General features: G+C 39.3%; 1 protein-coding gene across 2 annotated transcripts in view; it reads right to left on the minus strand.

Annotated features, from left to right (window-relative positions):
• ANO10 (anoctamin 10) overlaps positions 1-26936 on the minus strand; it is a 255793-nt gene that overhangs the window by 62939 nt on the left and 165918 nt on the right. For both annotated transcript variants that reach the window (XM_084618258.1, XM_084618259.1), the window contains exon 12: positions 3393-3509. In XM_084618258.1, coding sequence (XP_084474384.1) covers positions 3393-3509 — 117 coding nt within the window. The remainder of the gene's footprint in view (positions 1-3392; positions 3510-26936) is intronic.

Below are 26936 nucleotides of genomic sequence, written 5' to 3' on the forward strand. Positions count from 1 at the left end.
AAAGATGATGTTTATTGCCAGAAGGTTTACTTATGATTATCTTGACTATCTGAGGCTGAAAGAACTTGAAAATATGCTTTAAAAATAAATGCCTCAGTTATCAGTGAATTATTTTGAAGTGCAGATATTTTGCCAGCTGACATCCAGAAAACCAAAGCTGTTTTAATGTGACATTAAAGAATAAAAGCAAGTCTCCACATGAGATCATTCCATTTCAGTACACTACTTAATACATGACATGTTCAAACTATGAAAGACATAACATGGAATCAGTCAAGGAAAATCTGAAAAGATGATCATGGTTATCTGTGCATATAATTATAGGTATCCTAAAACTAAAAAGGACTTCTCTATCCTGTAAGAAGATGGAGAATGAAAAGAATTGGAGGGTTTTAGTTCCCACTGCAATGCAGAATGCCCATCTCTCAGTAGGATTAATAAAACAAACCCTGAAGACTTGGGGCTCAGTCACATATTATGGTAATTCATGCATAGATGTGAGGGTGAAAGTTTAAGTCTTAACAGCTGACAATATATTCATATTGAACCACACTCAGTAGATTTCAACCAGCATATTCTAATCAAAGGTGGTTTTATTCATTTGTGCTTAAGGTTTCAGTGGATGAACTAGTTTTGCCTGTCTACAAAATGAAAATAGAGAAAAGGAACAACTAAAATAGAGCAGCAGTCCTGCTCTTTAAAATGTTAAGTAGAGGATATGTAGGACCACTGTCAACGCCTGGTAACTTCAGTGAACCCATTAGAGAACTACAAAACTAAATTGTAGAGCTTTAGATTCCATTTTAATTTAGATTTTATTGTTTATGCTTTTATTGTGGAAGACTATCTTGACCTGGATAGGGACACACATCATATAAGACCATGTGTTTTTAATAGTGATGGCAATGTAATATTTCAGGGGTCAGTTTGGCTGAAATGAATATAACATTTTGCCAGATATCACAGATTTTTTTTTGTTAAGGTGTATTCTCCAACTTCACTTGAAGATCACAGAGTATGGATGATTACTCACCTATAACTGATGTACTCTAAGTATATTGCCTCTGCAAATCAGTAGTGACCATTGGGACAATGTGAACACTAATGTTGTGTTGATATGAACATTTGATGCTGCTTCCCCAGTACACTCCAGTTCATTTCCACTGTAGAAAATACCATCTAAGGACTTTGAAGTGGCAGGGAAGAAAGATGAGAGAGTGTGAATGTGTTAAGAACTATGGGTGAATGGGACTTCAACTCTGAAACTTTGGGGGTTTTCCCAACATTGGGTTTGGGTATATTTTTGCAAAGTTTATGCTTGTTTTGTGCTTGTTTCTGTGAAAAATTATCACATTCATGCACAATCACAGTCCAATATATGGGACAGACAACACAGGGTTAAGTGGGGGTTTTGTTTGTCTCACTTAGTTTTATTAAAATCCTACTCTTAGTCTGACAGAAGATGAGGAATGAAATCCTGGACCCAGTAAGTCAATGGTAAAACTCTCATTTGACTTTAATGGGCCATGATTTCACCCAAGATTTCTAAGACGAGCCAAAAACTAACAAATGAAAGCCCACCACCACAATTAAAATACTCACATGAAAAACCTAAAATTCATCATAATTCATATGCAACTTTCTGGTGACTGAGGACACAGCGGTCCCAAATACCTATTTTTATGGATAATTGGCCTTTGAAATACTTTTTTACGTATTGGCGATTATGAAGGTTAAGATGGAAATCCTCATGTTCATAAATAAAGCAAAGAAATCAAAAAAGGGTTATTTTCATAAATGATTTCATGCAACATTAGTTTAATTCAGTGTAGACAGACAGCTATATGCATAATGCTTATTGTAATCAGCTACTGCATATACTTCACATTTTAGCTTACAATATTACAAAATTACATTATTTGCTAATCTTTACCTGGAATTCTGCTTTCTGTAACTGGATCATTCAGCTAAATATCCTCAAAGTCAAATATTTTTCAGAACCTACAGAGGTCCACCCAGTTCCTCCCCCACATAGCTATTCTTCTTTCCACTAGGTCACGGATTTTCCCTTATGATCTATTTTCTTTGTAGAGGGTAGCCATACAGGCATGTTCTACCTGAGAGATCTCTTCCCACCGCTTGAGGTTACCACATACTAGTTACTTTCAGTTATGGCTTCCACTACTGTCTCCTTGTATGCATTTGCCTCTATAGATTCTGCAGTAGAAAAATCTAGCTCATTGTTTTCCTAAAGGATACATGTTACTTGCAGTGGGGGAGGTTTAGGTTGGATATTAGGAAAAACTTTTTCACTAGGAGGGTGGTGAAACACTGGAATGCGTTACCTAGGGAGGTGGTGGAATCTCCTTCCTTAGAAGTTTTTAAGGTCAGGCTTGACAAAGCCCTGGCTGGGATGATTTAGTTGGGGATTGGTCCTGCTTTGAGCAGGGGGTTGGACTAGATGATCTCCTGAGGTCCCTTTCAACCCTAATATTCTATGATACATACAGCTGAAATGTAAATTATACATATATATATAAAAATAATAATGCTAAAACTGTGGTAATAAAATGTAATCTAGTTTACCTTTTTCACATAATGTCCATATAATTCTTTGGTAACCTTCCCCCAAAACGATTGAAATGATTATTTAAAAAAATCCATGCCAAGAGTGCTTACAGTAACAATATTCCTCCATACAGTGGCCAACTACAATTTACACGTGATGCCAGTACAGTGAACACCATTTCTTATAGAGAGCTTTTCATCCATAGATTTCAAAGCTCTTTACAAAGGAAAGTAAGTATCATCATAAATAAGAGAGTGGGTTTTTTTTAAATGAAAGATACCTGACCCAATCTGGCAAATTCAACACAAATTCATGAGATACTGTCAGGTTAAAAATGTTGATCTCTGTGTTACTAAACAATAACTGAAATTATTAGAATTTAAAGTACTTTTTAAAATTTAATTTACTTTTCAGCATTAATGCTGTTTACTTTTTGCTTTCCAATCAATGTGAACAATTAAAATATACTAATCACTTTCATATTTATTGATAGGCATTTTCTTCTGTTTCTGTTAAACACTGCTTTATTTTGGTTGCAAACAATACAGAAGGATAGTTAAACTCCAAACAAAAATTATTTAATTGGAATGATCAATGACTAAATCACTGAAAGCTTTTGCATCAATAATAGGGTTTTTTAAAAACAATTTTTAAATTATTTTACATTTTAGATTGATACTATGTATGTCCCTTAAAGATGCTAATATCGAATGCCATGCAACTGAAATAGAGGATAGTACTGACAATTTCCATTTCCATAATTTACCTTTGCTTTTGGTCCCCCAAACTAGTACATTTGTTTCCCCAAGTCAGTTGCCCATACCTGCTGTTTGAGAGCTTCTAGAGATTCAAATTCCAACCTGGCCAGTTTTATCTGGATATCCCGTGGTTTATCAGGAATCACAAACGCCATGACAAACTTCAATGCCAGTAGAATATGCTGGGGGAAAAAACAAATTCAATACTCTATTATATAGTTCATGGCAAGTAAAGAAGAATAATACAAAAGCATTCTGCAAATTTTAATTCCAGGATGCCTAAAAATTATTTATTGTTAATTATGTGAGAAATAGTGATGGCATACTATGCCACGATTACTCCTGACTTTTCCAGCTCAACAATTATTTATACTTTGCAAATAAACACATATTTCTATTAGGTTTGTTTTTATTATAATCTTATATTTTCACTACGTACTGTATAATTCTTCTTTATTTATACATTTGTGATTCCTGATAAAAATCAAACTATTCAGGTTGATACTGACCTTGTTGGAATTTGAATCTAGGATAAGAACTGTAGTACATAGTGAAAGCATAAGATGTATATGTCACAATAGATTTACATGACATAATACAATGGTAAAATGTGCCAAACAAAAATAAGTAACAGAGTTCCTGTCCCAGAAAGAGTATAATCTAAAAGTCCTTGTGGGTGGACTACAAAACAATACAACACAACAGGGGTCTGGATTTTACAGCTGGAATGATACACAGAAGCGGTGAACTGGCCAACATTAATTGAGAGGATATTCTAAATATAAGGAGTGGAAGGAATAGGCCAAATTAGCCATAATTATATAGCAAAGGATTATAGAAACATTTAACCCAACAAAGACCAGAAAATTCAAAGTTAAACTTAATCCTTGTTCATCACTCTTTATATTTGACCTAAAGATGCAGCACACCCATTAACGCTTGTTCAAAACAAGTCCCAAGTTTTCAAGACAGATGTTTATTTTTTTTGGGGGGGGGGGCACACAGATGTTTGCACGAGCATCTAAGCTAGAGCCCCTCAAAATTTACCCTACTGAGGACTGGACTGGCAACTTGCCATGAGTCTGATGGCAGCAACTTAGCCTTGATTCAGAAAAGCATCTCTATACAGGGAAACTTAACTTTAAACACATGCTTAAGTCCCACTGACATCAATGGTACTTATACGCATGCTTTATACGGTATTTATATACATGTATGCCCAACTTTTTTCCTGAATCAGTGCTCTAACTGTCATAAAATGGAAAAGAGCACTGACTCATTTTTCTGAGAATACAAGTCCAAGAATTAAATGTTCCATCTTGATGCAGTTGGCTGCACAACACAAAACGCTAAGCATCAAGAGTAAAGATGTGGGATGGGAAGAGCTAGAAATAAATCACCTGGTATAATGCAATGGAGGTAAAGGACAGTGGAGAAATGGAAAGAAATACAAACCCACACAATGGTCATGTGGACTATGCAGCAATAAACATACTTTAACTATAAACAGGCGAATACTGATAGAAAAAAGAAGAGGTAATGGTAATGATTAAGACAATACCAAAAGTTAAAAATGAGCCACATACAAATTATACAAAATCAAATACAGAAAAAGAGTGAATACATTTAGGGAATGAAACTTACAGTCTAAGAAATAATAATTAATCCAAAGAGGATAAAGAAAGGCTGAAATAGAATTTAATGTAAATACAACATTTATTAAAAACTGTACATACAAAGTTAGAGATTAAAGAAGGAGTCAGCACATCAGCTAAGACATGGCAAAGAAAATATTTATTTATTTCGACTTGTGCAATCCCATTATCCTTGACAGTAAACACAAGCAATTCAATCCTTAATACCACATTACAAAAAAATTCTACTTTGACATCATGTCAACACTGAAACACTCCCTAAAGGCACAAAATTTTCCCCTTTTCCCACTCAACATGGCAGAATCTATTCCTGAGAAAGCCTAAGTAAACACATAGGTCTGCTGACAGAGGAGGTACATATTGCTAAAAATATCATTTTTTTCCCCTAACAAGTTTACAAAGAAGAATGAGGGACAATGCCTTCCATGGAAAGATGAAATACTGAAGGAGGATAGGATCAGCTAGAACAAGAATTAAGAGAGACAATACTCTAGAGCGGGATAAAATCCATCCCAGTACTCAGATGTGACAAGAGATACATGGGGAACATTCAACTCATATCTAAAACCATTTTTTTGGATACAGGAGAGTTACCAAGGAAGATGCAGACTTAAAATCTTAATAGCAGCAATAGGAAACACACTTGAAAAAAAACAGGGATCAAACATAATACAGTAAAAGCTGTGTTATCCAGCCCTGTACCAACCGGAAAGCTCTATAAACCGGCATTTCTAATCTTCATAGAAAGTCCGGTTTACAGTGCAGTTGGCACGGGGCCGGAAGGCTCCTTATCTGACTCCACATGGCTCCCCAGAAGCAGTGACATGTTCCTGCTACTCCTAGGTGGAGGAACGACCAGGAGGGGTTCAGAGTGCGGGCAGGGGTGTGGGGCACAGGCTCTGGGAGGGACTTTGGGTGTGGGAGGGGGCTCGGGGCAGGGGCTTGGGGTGTGGCAGGTGACTCTGTGCGCTGCCTCCGCCTGAAGGTGCTGCCCCCCGCAGCTTCCATTGGCCACAGTTCCTGGCCAATGCGAGCTGCAGAATCAGCGCTTGGGGTCGGGCAGGGGCAGTGCAGAGAGCTGCCTGCTGTGCCTCTGCCTAGGAGCAGCAGGGACAGTTCGCCGCTTGCAGGGAGACACCGGAGGTGAGGGCCCCCTGAATTCAGCACCCAAAACCCCTCCCGTGCCCCAACCCCCTGCTCAAGCCCCCTCCCACACCCTAACTCCCTCCCAGAGCCCGCGTCCTGCACCCCCTCCCACATCCAAACTCCCTCCCTCTTAGTTAACCGGAATTTTTCACTTACTGGCACCCCCCATTTCCCCAACATGCTGGGAAAAAAGCTTTTACTGTATGTAATCAATTAGCTAACAGCACTGGGCTAAATTTTGTTCTCAGTTATACTGGTGTAACCTGGAGAAATTGAGTGCAAAGTTACAAAGAGCATACCTAAATTTGACCACCATATTTTTAAATACAAAAAATGTATCAGCAGATGAATCCTTTAATAAATGTAAATGGGTTTATAGTCTAAAAATTTCACAAATGCATTTTTACAAGGACCTTTAGAATTCATACCTGAGGAAAAAGGTTATTCCTCAAAACTGGAAGACTAAGTACTACTAACTAATGTATTATCTATTTTAAATTATATAATATAAAACATATGAACTTGATAGGACAGTATGCATAGCAGTTTCTGTTTAGATAGTGTGTCTTTTTTTCATTTATAGATCATGGATGACCATTGAGATCATCTAGTCTGATCTCCTGTATAACATAGGGCACAGAATTTAGTAGCATTTAGTAGTAATTTAGTAGAATTTCCTCTTAAAAACAAACGAACGAACAAAAATAGTGACAGTCCAGAGAATAAGATTATTATATCAGTTTCCCAACCTGAGGAAATGAGACACCCCGGAAGGCTACTTTTTTTGAGGGTGCAGGAGATTGGGGTAGAGGAAAGTAGTGGAAGACGAAAAGCTCCACAGCCATGGATTTTCTGCCACTACCACTCCACACATGGTCTAACCAACCTGCTTCCAAAGCTACAGATAAAGCAGCAGGAGGTTCCTTCATTTACGTGTACAGCTGCAGGTTCATGGCACTTACGCAGCCAGGCCCAAACTACCAGAGGATGTTCCACACCATGAGCAGCAAGTAGTCATAGATTCAGAGACTTTAGGAACAGAAAGGATGTCTATAAACATCTAATCAGACATCCCGCATAACACAGGCCAAAACCCCCTCACCAGTAATTTCTGTATCAAACCCATAATGTCTCTTCGAGCTATAGTATATCTTTTAAAAATAAATTCAATCTTGATTTAAAGACTTTAAGTGATGAAGACTCCATCACATCCCTATGTAAGTTGTTCCAATTGTCAATTACCCTCACTATTAAAAAATTGTACCTTATTTCTAGTCTGAATTTGTCTGGCTTCATCTTCCAGTCACTGGATAACATCTTTTCCAGCTAGATCAACGAACCGGCTCCTACCAGAAATTTCTTCTCTAGGTAAGTATTTATAGACCATAATCAAGTTAACTCTTAACCTTCTCCTGGATAAACTAAATAGATTGGGCTTCATTAGTCTTTCACTATAAGGCATTTTTCCAAAACTTGACTAATTCTTTTGGCTCTTTTCTGAACCACTTCAAGTTTGTCAACATCCTTTTTGAAGCGTGAGCATCAGAACAGGACACAATATTCCAGCAATGGGCTCACTAATGCCACATGCACAGGTAATCTCTACTTCCACTCAATATTCTCCTGCTTATACATCCAAGGACCATATTCACCCTCTTAGCTACTGCGTAACACCGAGCGCTCATGATTAACTGGTTATTTACCATGAGCCCTAAGTCCTATTCAGAGTCACTGCTGTCCAAGAGACAGTCCCCCATCTTATAAGTGTGACTTATATTTTTTGCTCTTAGATGTATGACTTCACATTTGGATGTGTTAAAATGCATGTTTTTCATGTGTTTTGGTTTCGGGGGGACGTGGGACAGAAAAGTGGGAGCAACCTAGGAGGCAAAAGGGTGAACAAGAAAAAAAGAGAAAGAGAAGGTTATCAGAAAAAGAACTCATGGAGCTAGGGGACATTGATGGATGCGGGCAGGGGATTTATTTGCAAGAATTACAATTTCAGTAAAAAAGTTTGGGCACCAGCAGGGCTAACCTTTGGGTGCCTGAATCCAATTGCTGTAAACTCCTAGCCATTTCCTTGTGAAAACAGCCTTGAAAACCTAAACCACCAGCAGCTAACTACATTTCCACAGCAGGAAGCTGAGACGTAACCTAAATTTCCTCTCTTAGAGTCTGCTCACTTTTTATGTAAATATGTAAATTAAGTTTGAGGGGTCGCCAAAGACTAATCTCATAGTGATTTGATGAGGGAGGATAGGAATTGATTAGTGGGCTTTATAGACTCAGACTTTAAGGTCAGAAGGGACCATCATCTAGTCTGACTTCCTATACATTGCAGGTCACAGAACCTCACACACCTACTCCACGCTTTCTCCCTAACCTCTGTCTGAGTTACTGAAGTTCTCAAATCATAGTTTAAAGACTTCAAGTTACAGAGAAGTCACTATTTACACTAGTTTAATCCTGAAAGTGACCCATGTCCCATGCTGCAGAAGAAAGCGAAAACCCCCTAGGGTCTCTGCCAATTTGATCCAGGGGGGAAATTTCTTCTTGACCCCAAATATGGAGTTCAGTTAGACCCTGAGCATGTGGGCAAGACCCACCAGCCAGACACCTAGGAAATAATTCTCTGTAGTAACTCAGAGCCTTCCCCATCTAGTGTCCCGTGTCCAGCCATTGAGGACTTTTGCTACTGGCAGTCGCTGGTGGGCCACATGCCGTTATAGGGAGTCCCATCATACCACCCTCTCCATAAACTTACCATATTCAGCCTTGAAGCCACTTAGGGCTTTTGTCTCCACTGATCCCCTTTTTTATTTTGGTTTGGGTTTGTTTGTTTTTCTAGGGAGCGGGGAAGTAGAGAGAACAGATTGGAAGAGGGCAAAAAAAATGTTTGCAGACCTGCTCAAAAATTCTAAACCCAGCTCTGAAAACCACTAAGTAATTTTGTTATTTACTTTTAACATTTGAACAGTTAGATTTTTGTACCAGCCAAAAAACCCCTGTAAACAAAACTCTAATTTATCAAGAGCTCAGTCTCCATGCTTACTCCATTCATGACCTCTTAGAAACAGGAAGTTTTATTGTTTGTAAACTGTGTAGAATTAAGTGAGAGGTATTTATCATGTGGGTTACTGTCCTTTAAAAGTTTGTGAGCTTAGTTAAAATGTCTTGGACTTTAAGATGGTAAAGTGAAGTGCCATTCCACCCTACAGAACCTAGTGAAAATGTTTTAAAACATTAAGGACTACCAAAAACAATTTTAGGAGCCACAGCTCCACTTATAACACCTTTCCCAAAATGAATCCACATTGGTTACTGTTAAACCTACTTATTCCTCCTACTGCATTCTCCCCACTTCCTAACATGCAATTCAGAAACAACATTATTAAAAAATATGGGAAAATATCTGAGAAATCTAATCAAAATCCACCAATGTGGGTGGGTTAGAGCCAAGAGAACATTTTAAAAGAAATTGTATCTAATTTCAAAATCTAACCCTTGAATAGAGCTGCAGTTGACTCAGGAAGACCAAAGAACTGTTCTAGAAATTTTCAGAAGAGTAAAAAGAAATAGGATGCAGTATTCATTTTATAGTCCATCTTCATTTTAGTATTCCTTAAACAAAGCTAGTATAATTTTACAAAGCTGACTCAAATACATCCACTGTCAGAAAAACTGTCCCAAGAATAGGCTAATAGGTCACAGATATAACACAGCAAAACCCTTCTAAGCAATTTACAATGATAAAATTAAAACAAATAAGGGATCTGAATCTAGGACAAATAACGAAACAAAACAAAAAAAGAGAAAATGTATACTCTGATGAAAATCTGCTGCAGAAATAGGCAGAGTTGTAGTAACCTCTTTAAAGCATTTATTTAGTAGCTTCCTATAATCAAAATTGTTTACAAATAAAAAAATTACAAAACCAAACTGTTATTTTAAAATGAAACTATTAAAATAAGTTGTTTTCAAAAACATATCCCACAAAATGATTACAGGGTGAGTGTGTCTTTGTATGAAAAAAACAGGATAATAGTAACACAAGCTGTATGCTCCCTAGTGCCAACAGTGAAGTACTCTCCTACTCTGCAATCTGCCAAGCGGGTGAGGAGAGATGTCAATATGTCTCTCACCCTTGATAATTGCAGCACTATCAAACTCTTTGTGGTCTCGTGCCAGGTGCTCAGAGAGCTAACGGAGCTGTTCTATTCTACAAAATCTAGTGGCATAAGCTACGAAGGCAGCTGTGTTTTGCAGCAGTGTATCCCCAACCTTGTTTCTTCTGAAACGGAAAATGCAAATTAGGGCTGAATTCTTGGCATTTTAAACAGCTAATTTGATTTCTACAGTGGTATGACTGCAGTAATGCTGTGTTCCCATCAGAGTCTAGCCACCATTGAACAAAGAAATATATGCAAAAGCAGCCTTTTCTGATAAACAGACAGATTACATGACAAATCCCAATCTGGAAAGAGTTTAATGAAGTTTTACATCAAACATTTGTCCCAGAATGTACCTGTTTATTAATAAATTCCATTAAAATCAGAAATCCAGTAGTCTAGACCTGCAGAACTAGTATGTGTGATAGAAGAAGGCATTCATTGGTTATTCATTAACTGGGAACCCTACACAAGATTCCCCCTCTAAGGTTAGGTGACTTCAAGGTATTTCTCCCCTGCATGTTCAATACTGCGGTATACAGAACATCTTTGGGAGTGTTAATGAATGCACCAGAATATGATCATTTTACTGTCAAAGTGCAGAATATGTGGTAAATATAAGGAAGTCATGTGATCTCATACTGTTGCTGTGTTAAACTCAACTAAAATCAGGGCTAAGAACTGATACAGATCAGAGATAAATTAATCTCTTTCTAAGGAGTACTTGTGGCACCTTAGAGAGTAACAAATTTATTTGAGCATAAGCTTTCGTGAGCTACAGCTCACTTCCGATGAAGTGAGCTGTAGCTCATGAAAGCTTATGCTCAAATAAATTGGTTAGTCTCTAAGGTGCCACAAGTACTCCTTTTCTTTTTGCGAATACAGACTAACACGGCTGTTACTCTGAAACCTAATCTCTTTCTGTGGCTTTAAAAATCTGATGACTGGGCTCCAAGTTCTCTTAACTATACTAGATAAGGCTGATACTTTGAAATGTTAGTAAAAAGTTTAAAATAATAAAAAAAGTATTTGCGCTTAAAAAAGGAAATTCAGTTAAAGGTACAATACAAGCAAAGATTTAACTTACAAATGCCAGAAACTGGATTACATTTAATTGCTTGAGTAGACAGCAATAAAAGAAATTTATTAGAAAACATTTTTGTAACGCATAAAAAGAAAGCATGACTAAACTTTTCTTCCTGTTTTTAAACTAAACTACATTAATTAAAGAGTTTTGCTAATTGAGTAGAATTACCACAGCTGAAGGACTCTAATAATAGGGGACCGTCTTCCACTTCAGTGATAAACGCTTCTTTTAAAACCTCACATCCCCTTACATTATTAGAGAATCTTTTTACAAAATGTGAACTGAATCTGCTTTGGTAAAACTGCATGTTCCTCCTTTCAGAACTTGCAGCTTATGCAGGAGAAGTTACTTGCCCAATGCAGTAACTGTAGTTCTTTGAGATGTGTTCCCCTATGGTGCTCCACTTCAGGTGTGCATGGGCGCCAGGCGCCTTTGATCAGAGATTTTTGGTAGAAGGGCCTGTGCATTTGCTCTATACAGCTAGTGTCCTGCACCAAAGCTATACAGGGCTGCATGAGCATACCAATCTCAGTTCCTTCTCTACTGCAAAGTCCCATAAAGGAAACTCTAAAGCAGAGGGAAGGAGGGCGGGTAGAGAAACACCCATAGGTGGACACATCTCAATGAGCTAGTTATTGCACAGAGTGAGTAAGTTATCCTCCTTCTTCAAGCAGTGACCCTAGGGGTGCTCCACTTCAGGTGACTACTGAGCAGTACCCTCATTAGGGGGAAGGGGGGTTGGAATTGAGTCTAATACTTTAGATCAGCGGTTCTCAAACTGTGGGTTGGGACCCCAAAGTGGGTCGTGACTCCATTTTAATGGGGTTGCCAGGGCTAGCATTAGACTTTCTGGAGCTTGGGGCTGAAGCTGAGCTGACCCCATGCCACCCCAAACTATGCCCACGTTAAAAAGTGAGGGGACATGGCTCCTGGCCCTCCCGATTCTGGCACCATTTGCTAGGGGCGACCCAGCTGAGGGCTCCTACCATGTGCTGGGCTCCAGCAGCTAGTCCCAGTCAGGCTGGGACTTCCTCTTCTCCTGCTGGGGCCTCTCCTAGTGACAGGTCAGACCCATCTCCGGCTGCAGGAAGCTCCACAGCTACTCCCTATACATTGACCCCTCCTCCCACCTCTGGGAAGCGATTGGGGCAGGAAGTGGGGCAGGAGTGCAGAGCTTCGTGCAGCCAGAGGAGGTTCCCTCTTGAAGAGAACCGAGTGCTCTTCCAGTTTATGGCAGTAATGAAGAGGTCTACCTTTGGAAGACTCCAAATCTGAAAAATGCAAGTGAGAATCCAAGGGTCTAGCTCCCATTCGAAATCTTGTGAGAAACGTCTGCTGAGAGCATCTGATATGATGTTCTGATTGCCAGGAAGGTACACTGAAGATAGGTGAATATGACTGCGTATGCACCAATTCCATAGTTTTATAGCTTTGTCACACACGGAAGATGGTCTCGTTCCTCCTTACTGATTGATATAAAACATGCGAGCCACATTGTCCATCATGATCTTGATACACCTGCCTCTGTTCAATGGCATAAAACGGAGCCAAGGATTTCTGACTGCTCCGAGTTCCAGTATGTTGATGTGTAAGGTGGTCTTGTGGGATGACCACCTACCCTGAACAATATGAGTATCCAGGTGAGCTCCTCATCCCCATACAGATGCTTTGGTTATTATTAGATAATAAGTCCAGATAATACTTAGTCATGCCATGAGTGCATGGTACTGCACTAGATGACCTCTCAAGGTCCCTTCCAGTTCTATGATTCTATTACAACAGTTAGGCTAGATAAAGAAAATTATCTTTTCCTAATGTTGTCATAAATATAAAGGGAAGGGTAAACCCCTTTGAAATCCCTCCTGGCCAGGGGAAAGCTCCTCTCACCTGTAAAGGGTTAAGAAGCTAAAGGTAACCTCGCTGGCACCTGACCAAAATGACCAATGAGGAGACAAGATACTTTCAAAAGCTGGGAGGAGGGAGAGAAACAAAGGGTCTGTGTGTCTGTCTATATTCTGTCTTTACCAGGGATAGACCAGGAATGGAGTCTTAGAACTTTTAGTAAGTAATCTAGCTAGGTACGTGTTAGATTATGATTTCTTTAAATGGCTGAGAAAAGAACTGTGCTGAATAGAATAACTATTTCTGTCTGTGTATCTTTTTTGTAACTTAAGGTTTTGCCTAGAGGGGTTCTCTATGTTTTGAATCTAATTACCCTGTAAGGTATCTACCATCCTGATTTTACAGGGGGGATTTCTTTATTTCTATTTACTTCTATTTTTATTAAAAGTCTTCTTGTAAGAAAACTGAATGCTTTTTCATTGTTCTCAGATCCAAGGGTTTGGCTCTGTGGTCACCTATGCAAATTGGTGAGGCTTTTTACCAAACCTTGTCCAGGAAGTGGGGTGCAAGGTTTTGGGAAGTATTTTGGGGGGAAAGACGTGTCCAAACAGCTCTTCCCCAGTAACCAGTATTAGTCTGGTGGTGGTAGCGGCCAATCCAAGGACAAAGGGTGGAATATTTTGTACCTTGTACTATTTTGACCTAAGCTGGCAAAGATAAGCTTAGGAAGTTTTTCATGCAGGTCCCCACATCTGTACCCTAGAGTTCAGAGTTGGGGAGGAACCTTGACAAATGTAAAACAAAAATTCCCTGTGGGAAGGGTCGATCACTGTTTGGAAATATGTATCTTGTCAGTCAAGTACCAAGAACCAATCCTCTTGGCCCCATGAAGGGATTATTGCTGCAAATGTTACCATTTTGAATTTCTGTACCTTCACAAATTTATTGAGGAGCCAGGAAGTACCTTGAATAGAACTACTTCTCTCTGTGTACTGGTTCAATAGTTCCCGTGGTCAGAAGGGAGTTGATTTCCTGTTTTAGTAGGTGCTTGTGAGAGGGATCCCTGAAGAGGGATAGGGAAGGGGCTGGAATGGAGGGAAGGGAGGTAAAATGGATCTAGTATCCTGATGCTAAGATCCCCAAGACTCACTTGTCTGTAGTGTTTGCTCCAAGGCATGTGAATTTTTGTAGCTGAGAACTCAAAAGGTGGGAGATGACTTGGACCCTCAACAAGCCTGACAATATGAGTTTTCAGATTATGATCAGGTTGTGTGTTCGATTCAGATGTGGTGGTCACTCTCTTCCTCTGGAACATTTCTCTCTTTCTTGGGATTCTTTGGGGCTTTGAAATCTGGCAAATAGAACAAGACAAGATCTCTGAGCTGTATGGGACTCACTATATCTCCTTTTATTTGCAGGTGTGTAAATTCCCTGAGACTGCAGAGCAGTCCTAGAGTCTTTTAAAGTATGTAGAGACTTGTCCATATTTTTGGTGAACAACTTGGAATTGTCAAAGGGAAGTCCTCTGCTGTATTCTGTATCTCCCTTCAAAACCACAAAAGCTGAAGCCAAGAAGCCTTATGCAAGACAACTGCCATAAAGATGGAACAATAAGCAGCCTCAGTAATGTCCAGAGAGGTTATGGGAGGATATTCTGGCCAAAAGCTGGCCCTCCAATATGATTGCCTGAAATTGTTCCCTCTGTTTTGGTGGAAAGTGCTCAAAAAATGAAATAACTTGGAGACGCTGATAGATACACTTTGCCACAAGTGCCTGACAGCTGGAGATCCTGAATTGCAGAGTTGTAGATAAGTAGGATTTACGACTTATTAGGTTGAGACATTTTTGTTCCCTCTTGTATGGCATTGTTTTAGCGTGGTGCTGCTTTCCATACTCAATTACTACCTTGACAATGAGGGAACTGGGAAAAGGATGGGAAAACAAAGACTCAAAGTCCTTTGATGAGACATAATATTTTTATCAGCCCTCTTAGAGGTGAGTACTTTTGTAGGGTTATACCAATTTGTCTTTGTGGAATCTAACAAAGCCTCATTGATGGGAAGGGCAATTTGAGCAGATGACGTTGTAAAATATCCATCAACTTGTGATGCAACTCCTTGACCTTCTCCAGTGTGATCTATAAGGAATCCTGGGATGTGTAAGCACCACAAATGTTTTTCCAGATCTGCTGTTTGATTCTAGCTATGCGAATGCTCCATCTATCAGTTAATTAACATTTTGATTGTGCCAGATGATTAAATTACACACACACACACACACACACAAAACCTTTCTGGAGATAATTGTGCCATTGTCAAAAGGCAAACACATTTGGTCATGGTGACCTTCCTTCCAACTCTAATAAAATTACTCTTCCACAGTGAAGAAATGAATATTGGTGTTACAGAAGCAGATAGAGCTTCCTACTTGGCAACCATTTCTATTTCTCAAACACTGGTAAATAGATGTAGAAATCATAGGATGTACCTTTTCATTGCCAACATGCTGCAGAATCTCTTGTGCAATATTCCAACACTGCTGCGGGTACCATGCATAAGATATGGTTGTGAGACATAAGGAAAATGATATAATGCAAGGATTCAATAATCACCAGTAGGCTTACAGAAAGCAGGAATGTAGCAACAGGAGATCAAAATAATTCCAACAAATCTCTATTCTAAAATAATGGAATTTTTCTGCACATCCACATTCTTCACCTTAAAGAATTATTTTGGACTAATACCAAATGATTCAATGGTCATTTTGTTCTAAACAATCTATGATTCACCCAGTTCACTGAAAGGACAGAGTGACATTTTCACTTCCACAACATGTATTATACCTGAGATGTTAAGCCAGGTCTACACTAGAACCTTTGCCAATATAGTAATGAAAGTTAGGGTCACATTATTATTTTTTACTACACTTCTACACCAGCTAAAGCCCTTGTATAGATGCAGTTAAACGGACATAAAAGTCCTTTTTTCCATTAATGCTGATTTTGCTTGGGGATCTGGTATAAATTTAAATACATCAGGGAAGAGAAGAGCTATTTAAACTGAAGGACAATGTTGGCACAAGAACAAATGGATATAAACTGTCCATAAATAAATTTAGGCTGGAAATTAGAGAAAGGTTTCTAACCATCAGAGGAGTGAGGTTCTGTCACAACCTTCTAGTAGGAGTAGTGGGGGCAAACAACTTGTTTAAAGATGGATCTTAATAGGTTTATGAATGGCCGATGGACTGGACTCTATGATCCAAATGGTCCCTTCCAGTCCTATGTCTTTATGCATAAGCTACACCAGCAAAAGCATTTTTTTGGGTGGCCAACATAAGATGTGGTCTACATGAGGAGGATTTGCTGGTACTGACATAACTAGAGTGGCAAGCATTTTGAAGTGTTGACCAGGACTCTGTCTCCAAGGTTGTCAATCTGGTAATTTTTTCAAATACTAAATTTACTTTAAATAGCAATGACTAGTACAACTAAATCAGTACCACCCCAGCACTCTTGAGTAACTGCATCGTAACAAACCAGTGTGCATGAGTGATGAGATAAAAATAGTTTTGAGAAGAACTGGTTTACGTTCCTGGTTTACATTTCCAGGAAGTTACTGTAAAAACAGAGAAGTTATTTTTTTTAAATGAAAAACAAACACTTCAACATCACCCTCATAAAAGAGAGGATCTTCTGTCTGTACGTGGGAGTGTATTTCTCCACTCACTTCCTGTTATCAAAAAGTTCTAAAAGTGACTATTAGAAAGGAAACAAAACAAGATAACACTTTTTCTGCAACTTCGTCCTAAATTTAGAAATAATTCAGAAACATTTAGTTCATATAAAGGTTTGACAGACTCCATCTGGTGATTTATATTTAAATGAAAATGCATTCCACCAAATGCATGTCAATACAGTCTAAAGCATGGATAATCTGACCAATACAGTTGTGAAAAAGATTATTGCTTTTTCTTATGTTACATCATGCATACTGTTACTGGGATGGAATCTTCAAAAAACAACCCATACTCTAATTATTTACAATACTTTGTATTTTTAATCAATTGACAAATGTTTAAATTGAAGTTATTGTACATTATAGTCAATCATCCATGAATTAGAGCAAGAATATGGATTTATTAATATTTTTAAAAATATTTATGTGAGCATCTGTGATCTATGATTTTCTCCTAGAGCTATCACTGAGAAACTACCTATATCTGGTCTGATCTTCCACCATTGAAGTCCATGGGAATTTTGCCACTGATTTCCTTTGATGAATCATAAAATCTGTAAGATCCTATTTTTCCAGGATTTATACATTTGTTTTTTAAAAAACAGAATCATAGATGTGCAGGGCTGGAAGGGCCCACAAGAGGTCATCTAGTTCATCTCCCTGCATTGAGGCAGGACCAAGTATACTTGGACCATTGTAACTGATATTTATTTAAAAACCTCCAATGACGAGGATTCCACAACCTTCTTTGGTAACTTATTCCTGTATTTAGCTATCTTTACAGTTAGAAACATAAATCTTCCTTCGTGCAGATCAAACCCATTATTTCTTTTCTTGCCTTCAGAGGGACATGGAAAACAACTGATCACCATCCCCTTTATAACAGCAATTAACATATTTGAAGGCTCTTACCAGGTCCCCCCTCAGTCTTCTTTTCTCAAGATTAACATGCCTTATTTTTAACTGTTCCTCATAGGTCATGTTTTCTAAACCTTTTATCACTTTTGTTGCTCTTCTCTAGACTCTCACCAATTTGTCCACACCTTTCTGAAAGTGTGGTGCCCAAAACGGGACACAATTCTCCAGCTGAAGCCTCACCGGTGCCAAACAGAGCAGAACAATTACTTCTCCATTGCACTGGAGTTTTTCATGCTTATTTTCAGCATCAAAATAAATGTTTTCAAGATTCTGGAGGAATTCCTTTGGTGCATTTTTGAGGTATCTGAATATGCAACAAAACAAAAAGGATTGGTGGTGGAGGAGAGGATGGGTTTGGGAGGTTGGCAGCTTGCTTCTTTGTTTTGTTTTAACCAGCCCAGGTATTTTTCTCCATCCCTTTTTTCATGCTCTGATAACTGAGAAGTGGCTTTTAAAATCGCTAGTAACTGACATATTTGTAAAAGTTTTAATAATAATGAAATAATAAGTATTAGAAAAATCACATACTGTAAAGAATGTATTTTGCTGCTTTTTTAATACCATACCAGCCTGCAATGCTTAAGATCCACACATAGGAACAGTGTTATTTTCTTGAAATTATGTTATCCTTAACTGCCGTGGACTTGCTGGGCATCCTGCCGCTCAATCATTCCTCGCCTTAATTCCTCCTTACAAAGTTTATTTGAATATGCTATTTAACAATAACGTGATCAATTCAAACACTGTAGGGAACACAACCCAATTTTTGACATCTTTGTGCTTTCATTTTAAAAAATCAAATGCCATAGACTACCTTTGTGGAACACCATGATTTAATTTTACACACACAGAAGTCAAAACATTCAGAAAGTTGTGTTTTCTACAGCCATAGTATTCTGGTAACTGTTAAGGCATGAAAGTTAACATCTTATATGGTACAGTAATACAAAACACTACATATATGCTTAAAGAAGCCAAGTCATAGTTGTGACAACTGAATTTCCTGACTCAGAATGTTTTTATATTATACATCCAGTTACCAGGAACATCCAAAGCAGGTACAGCCAACTTTGATTCACTTTGTATAGAAACAAAGAAACAAAATAAAAAATGGCAGTTAACAAGAAGGTGAATTCCATGATTATAAATAGCAATTTATTACACAAAGGAAGTATTTGCTCTCAATCTCTTCACCCACTCAGATTGCCCTCTTTGGATCTATCAACAGAAACCTGACATTCAACAAAGTTCTGGAAACACCTGCAGAAGCAATAATTATCAAGAGAAGAACCCCAATATCAATCTGTGGTATGCAGGTTTATAATTAATTGCAAACTGGCAATGAAGTTACTCACAGGTATATACACTCAAAATCTAAAAATACTATTTTGTAATTCAACATATTCATTATATTGCTAAAAATATGCCATACTACAGTACATTTGTTAAATAACTGTTCTCTCAAGCACTCTAAAATACATGAAATACACACAAGAACTCTAGCAATATTTAAGACCATATTATTTTCTTCACTTTGCTTCAGAGCATGGCCAATTTAAAACACACAAAAACAAAGCACAGTAGGTGTATATTTTTCATCCTTGAAGCTTCTCAGTATTTGTTAATAGTAAATCTTGCAGCACAGCAATCTATAACACAGTTTCATAATGCACCCAACAGTATATTACCATTCTATAATCCTGAAATGTTTTGGCACAATCCTTATCTCAATTTATGGATGGTGTTTAATAGGAACCAGGATCTGGGTTGCCAAAAGCCAAATTAGCTAATGCTGAATCTAAAGAAGAGTAAAGCTTTGATCATGCTCAGAAATAAATTCTAAGTGAAAAGTGGATAGAAAGATGCCCATGCAATTGAATTTGACATTGTGATTAATACCACAGCTCACAAAGTGCCTCTTAGCTGATTGCTAACATTACATATCGGAGCCTATCCTGACAGGTATTGTTTATTTTTGAAATGCCCTATGCTCCACATCAGAAAAAAAATGCTTATTGTAGCCTATTAATCTATGACATTTACACTTCCTTCTCCGTCAAACCACACGCCTTCCAAAAAGAAAAAATATATAAAAGGTAGAGGTAAACTACCGTATACTTCATTGTAGTTATCTATATAAGGAATTCAGTTTGTCCAGCTTCAGAAATGTAATGTTACTGGATGACTCAGGGGATTAGCAAATGAGTTATGAAGCTCTTTACCTCTATTTCAGTGGTTTGAAACTGATGCAAGTAGTAAACAAAAGATGTCTTCTAGTGCAGTTTTAGTGGCTTTTGTAAGAAAACAAAAACACACAAAGAGAAACCCCCACATCACTGACAACACCTTAAAGAACCATGTTGCTGTAGGGAAGTAACCACTCTTTCTTTGATGTATGTGTCAGCATGGATCCCACGCAGATGACTGAAAAACAGTACTCCCTCAAATGATGGGATGAGGAATATCAACAGCATTAGTTGAACATTGATTGTAGTTCTGCTTTCCTGAACTTGGTATCTGTTCTGGCAGCTATATCTGAGGCATAAAATGTTTGATAAAGTCCGTGGGTTAGTCCACATCACCGCCTTGCAGATCTCAGATATTTTTCTGCTTCTGAAGCAGGCAGAGGATGTCCCTGAAACTCTGACAGAGTAAGGACTTGGCTATGCTTAAAACACCACAGCTGAACAGCTCTAGTGCTTCAGCGTAGGCACTACCTACGTTGATGGGCGGGATTCTCCCATTGGCATAGGTAATCCATCTCCTCGAGAGTCGGTAGCTAAATCAATGGAAGAATTCTACTTCCACCGATCTAGGAAGCCATCCACACAGGGTCTTATCTTGGCTTAACTACACCAGTCAGGGGTGTGGATTTTTCACACCCATGAGCCAAGTAGTTATGCAGACCAAATTTTCTAGTGTAGACCAGGCCTAAGCCTTGAGGTTCAGTGGAAATGGTACACCAGCCAACCTGTAACATAGCAAGATACATTGAGTACATTATCATTCTTTATGATGTGACAGTCTAGCCTTTGGAATGGCCAGCTATAGCCAGAAACAAACAGGAAGACAGCCTAAATGGTTTGGTCCTGTCAATGTAGTAAAGCTCTGGAAACATCTAGTAGTGTGCAACTTCTCTCCCAATAAGGAATGTGGTTTTGAGAAGAAAACATGCAGGTTAATTGACTGATTCAGACAAAATTCCGAATCACCTTGGGGATGAACTTAGGGTGAATTCAGCACCACCTTACCTCTTTGATATGTGGCGTAATAAGTGTTTGGAGTTCACTCACTCTCCTGGTCAAAGTGACCAAAAGTAGGAAGACTGTCTTCACAGTGACATGAGGTATGGAGTATTCTAAAAGGGGTTCAAAGGGAGGCCGTATGAGTCTCAAGAGAATGATGTTGAGATCCCCAAGCAGGAATAAGCTCTCTAACTTGTGGCTAAGTGTGTATTAGGCCCTTCAGGAACCTTAATGCTGTCAGATGAGAGAGAACTGAGCTCAATTGTACAGACAGATGGCAAGCTGAAATTGATGTGAGGTGGACCTTAATGGAACTGAACAAAAAGGCTGGAGCACTTCAGATCCACCAAGTAGTCAAGAATCTGTAGTACTGAAGTCTGTAAACAGTATAGGCCCTGTTGGCAAGCACAGACTGAGAACCACTTTCATTGTGACAAACAAGTCCTTCTAACGGATGTCTTCCTACTATGTATTAAGATCTTCTGGGCGTGTCTAGAGCATCCCCTGTCCGTGATACTTCGCAAGCCAACATTCAAGCTGCCAGGTGAAGGGACTTTGGGTCTGGACAGAGTACCTGGCTGTGGTGCTATGAGATCAGGTGAGGGAAGTCTAGGAGCTGAATCCACAGCTGCATGGACATCTGTAATAAATTAGTCAGACAGAACAGCCTCCGCCAGTATGGTGCTATGAGAATGATCAGAGTTATGTCTCTTTTGAATTTGGAACTCACCCTGGGAATCAGGGATATCAGTGAAAAGGAGAAGGATTCCATTGCAGAAGGAAGCCATCGGGCAATGCGCCCAGGCTCAAGCCTCCTCTGGAACAGAAATTCTGACACATGACATTGTCCTTGGTGGCAAACAGGTCTATCACAGGAACCCACCGATGTTGGAGTATCAAGTCTCTAATGGAATTCCACAGGGACCAATTGAGACTGGTGATGGATTGCGTGCTCAGAATGTCTGATAGGTTGTTGCTGATTCCCACTGGTGAATAGCCAGTGGAGTTATCATGTGTCGGTGGCACAATATCCAAGGTTGATGGCCTGAAAGCAGAGGGGTGCTGAGAGGGAGCCCCCTTGTTCATTTATCTAGTGAATCACGAAGACATTATCCATCGGAATCTGCACTGTGACATTTCAAAGGACAGTGTGCTACACAGGACAGCCTGATGGCCCCAAGTTACAGGAAGTTTATATGAAGTCCCATGTGTTTTGGAGACCAGATCCCTGGCATCTCTATGTGCCCCAGTGGGCTCCCCAACCTCTTCCTTGTGTGTCCATGATTCAAGTCTCTATCAGGGAGGGGAACAAAAGTAATCCTCTTCTTATGTTTTCGGGTTCTAGCCACCACGTTAACTCTCTGAGCACATTAGGAGGTATTGAGACCTTTCTGTTCATCTGGAGTCTCTCCAGAGAGTAGACAGACCAGTGCCAGAACTATTGGAACCTCAGGTGAAGTCTGTGTATACCGACATATGGCCTAACACCCCAATGCAAGTCTGTACCATTACAGTCGGGTTTGATTTTATCTCAAGTAGCAGTGACTGCAACAACAGGAACCTGTCCTCGGGTAAGCATACTGTCTCTGACTTAGAGTCCATTATAGCTCCTACAAACTGTATCATATGTGACGGGGTGAAGACACAATCTTTTTATAGCTCACTAGAAGGGCCAGTCTATGCTTGTCATCATCATCTGCTGGAATCTGCCTTTGATCAGTCAATCATCCAGGCAAAGGTAGATGTGGATGTTCCACCAGGACTAGGCATTTTGTGAAAACTCTTGATGCTATTGAGAGTCCAAACAGCAGTACCTTGTACTGGTAGTCACTTGGCCCCACTGTGAATCTCAGTTAATTCCTGTAGACTGAGTGGATGGCTATTCCTGCAAGTCAAGAGTCATGAATCAGTCCTGAGCCTGCAGAGATGGAATAAGGAAGGCAAACATCCTGTATCTGAAGAGCCTTATGTATTTGTTCAGTCTCCTCATGATTAGGATAGTACAAAAAAACCCTTTTTCTTTGGGATTAGGAAATATCAGGAGTAGAAGCCTCTAACCTTGCACTCCTGCAGTACCTCTTCTAAACCTCCTAGTCAAAACAATATTATCCCTTCTTTTTGTAATAGGCTCTCATGAGAAGCGTCCTTGAGGACAGACAGGGAAGGGGGGTAAGATGTGGAAATGAACAGGTTAGTCATGGGCAATTATGTCAAATACCTATTATTCTGATGTGATAGTAGACTAAGCCTGGTAGAAAGAGGTAAGGTGGCTCTCAAGGGTAGCAACTGGCTTTGGATTAGCTCTGGTGTGACTTTTGACACTCCCATCAAACCTGCTGCCACTGTGACAGTGCTGGGAGAGTGACAGAGGATGGGTGTCTCTAGAGAATAGGTAATTTTTGAGTACTGAGAGTATGCAGGTATCCCTTGCCTTTGCTGGGACTGATAGTTAAATAGTTTCCAGTACACAGCTGGAATGTAAATCCCTAAAGACCTTAAAGAATCTCTCATGAAGTAGAGCACCTCACTGGTAATTTGACTAGAGTTCCATCCCCCAAAGGACTGGTCTTCGAGGGTGGCTTGCATCTCTTTGGGTATCCTGGATGCTAGTAGCTAAGAAGCCCATTTCATAGTGGCCATGTCAGGTGCATCCCTGGCTGCCTACAATGATGTTCTAGTGACCATTTGGCCTTCTTTCATGATCTTTCAACTACTCTCTGTTCTCCTGTAGGATTTTTTGACAGGAAAGCAGTGATCTTCTCCCAGGTGAGGAAGCTATATTTCACAAACAAGTCTTGGTAGTTTGCTACCCAGAGTTGAAGTGTGCCTAAATATGTAATTTCTTTGGGTCTTTGTAATTAGGAATACATTTTTGGATATCTTTTGGATTACACATACCACCAAGGAACCTACATTTGGGTGGGTGTAAAAATGCTCACAGCCCTTTGGGCTCCTCCACCCTGTGCCGACCACCTTGATGGACTTGGAGGCTCTTTCCTTTGATGATGGATGTGTCATGTCCTCCTTGTGGGACAATCACGTGTTGCTTAGAGCTGCGTTGTGCTCAATGTGGGGTTGTCTTTCGGTGTCACCTTTTTGTGACCAGAGCATAGGTGTCAGTTTTGATGTTGAAGCTGTTGCATTAGGATTACTGATGCCAAAGTTGATGGCACTATTTTTGCCTGTGTCCTCTTCATTGGCTTTTTTTTTTTTTTTTTTTTGCTGCTTGATCCCAGGGTGTTGTACCCATTCTAGGAAACACTGACCAACATCAACTCTTTCAGCTCCACTTTGGTAGCTATGGTTTCCTCTGGGTCTTAAGTGAGCCACAAGGATTCCTCAAGCAGCTGTAACTTGAGCCAAGTGTCTTCTATAGTTGCAGGTCTTGGAGGGAAAAAAGACCAGTACACGAAGCACCTATCTGAGATATGGCTCTCCTCTGGACTGAAAAGGTAACAGTGGTGTTCTTCAGTGAGGGGGATCTGATCATCATAGGACAGGCAGGATTTGAACCCAGACAATTTGGAGTCTACCACATTGGCACTAAGTGCCTCAACCTGTTGTACAGGGGAATGTACAAGGGATCTCATTTTACCTTGTATTTTTATATATTTATTTTTTTAACTAATTTTTCTTGGAACGTCCAAAATAAGGGAGAAGGGTGAAAATATGTTCTTCACCAACTAACTGAGAAAAGGATTAGTCTGAAGCTCTGTAGAAGTAGTGATTTGGACACTCACTGGGTTCCATCTTCCTGACACAGGGAGTAAGAAGGGACTGAACAAGGGTCATAGCCACTCTACTCTCTATGCCCTCACATGGGAGCTCAAAAAGCCACGGGGTACAGACACAACCCCAGACACTACTATTTAAAAGAATCCAATTTCACATAAATAAGGCACATGCACACCTACAGGAGGATCTACACTGGCACATACATATTCAAAGAAGAAAAATAGGGTTTTTTTAAAAAAAAGTTTCTGATAAATTCAAATAGTTCTTATCTTAGGAAAAAAACATGCTTCTAAAAGTCAAATATATTGAGGAGCATAGCCTTTCAAATCTTCTATCCAAATATGGACTTCCTGAACATAAATAGATTAATCTTAACTAAAGACGTATTAGATTGCACAGTGCAAGAGCCATATGATAAGTGGAGTTTTCTGTTAAAGAAAACACTGTTAATCTCTGTGATACATGTTTTTCCCTCTCTTACAAGTTCCTTTGTAGCTGTTACTGAAAAGGAGAAATTCCTATAATCTCTTAGCCAACATTTTATCTACTTAATATCCTGATTTAAATAGTCTTTGATATGAAAATTGAACATTATAGAATCACAAAAATGTACAGCCAAAAGGGACCTCAAGAGGTCATCTAGTCTATCTCCCCACACTGAGGCAGGATTAAGTATTCCTACACTATCCCTGACAAGTGTTTGTCTAACCTGTTCTTTAAAACTTCCGATGACTAGGATTCTACAACCTTCCTAGCTAACCCATTCCACTGCTTAAGTATCCTTATAGTTACAAAGTTTTTCCTTATATCTAACCTGAAACTCTGTTACTGCAACTTAAGCCGATTACTGCTTGTCCTGTTCTTGGTGTACATAGAGAACAACTGATTACCGTCTTCTTTATAAGAAACTTTAACATATTTGAAGACTTATCAGGTTCACCCTCAGCTCTCTTCTCCAGACTAAACGTGCCTAATTCTTTCATGCATTATATATCATATAATTTCTTCATATATCATGTTTTCTAAATGTCTCAGTTTTGTTCTCTTCTAGATGCTCTCCAATTTGTTCATATTATTTCTTAAAGTGTGGTGCCCAAAACTGCATCCAGTACTCCAGTAGAGGTCTCACATGATTTAAACACAGTGGAACAGTTATCTCCCTTGTCTTACATATAACACTCCTGTTAATACATCCCAGAATGACATTGCTTTTTTCACAGCATCACACTGTTGACTCATTCAATTTGTGAACCATTCTAACTTCCAGATTCTTTTCTGCAGTACTGCTGCCTAGTCAGGTATTCCCCATTTTGTAGTTACACATTTGATTTTTCCTTCCTAAATGTATTGCTTTGCACTATCGTTATTGAATTTCATCTTACTGATTTTAGACAAATTATCGAGATAATTTTGATTTCTAATCCTGTTCTCCAAAGTGCTTGCATCCCATCCCAGTTTGGTATCATCACATTTTATAAGCATGCCCTCCATATCATCATCCAAGAGATTAATGAAAATATTTAATAGTACTGGACCTAGGACATAACCCTTCAGGTCTCCACTTGATGTATCTTCCTAATTTGACACTGAACCATTGATAACTAATCTTTGAAAATGGTCTTTCAATCAATTATGTATGTAATTTATAGTAATTTCAGCTAGGCCATTGTGATGGGATGTCTCGGCCCCAAACTGTCCGATAAAGGGGTTAAAGCAACCCTTTGAAAGCTGTGCAGGAGGCAGCCAATCAGGAGAGAGCTTATAGGAGCACAGGAGGCAGCCAATCAGAAGAGGGCTTATAGGGGCAGCCAATCAGGACCGGGCTGTGCCATATAAGAAGGGCTGCTGGGCAGAGCAGCTTTAGTCACTCCCTGGAGCTCAAGGATGGGGGGCTGTCTGAAAGAAAGAAAGAAAGAAAGAAAGAAAGAAAGAAAGAAAGAAAGAAAGAAAGCAAGCTAAACTAACTAACTAGCATCTGGGACACAGCAGTGCTGGGAAGGATCAGGGGAGCAACGGCAAGCTCCCAGCTGACTGCTGACAGGCTGGGGCCCTTAGACAAGGGCAAAGAAGGTACT

Source organism: Lepidochelys olivacea (assembly GCF_965140295.1).
Source record: "Lepidochelys olivacea isolate rLepOli2 genome assembly, chromosome: 2".
Classification (NCBI taxonomy): Eukaryota; Metazoa; Chordata; order Testudines; family Cheloniidae; genus Lepidochelys; species Lepidochelys olivacea.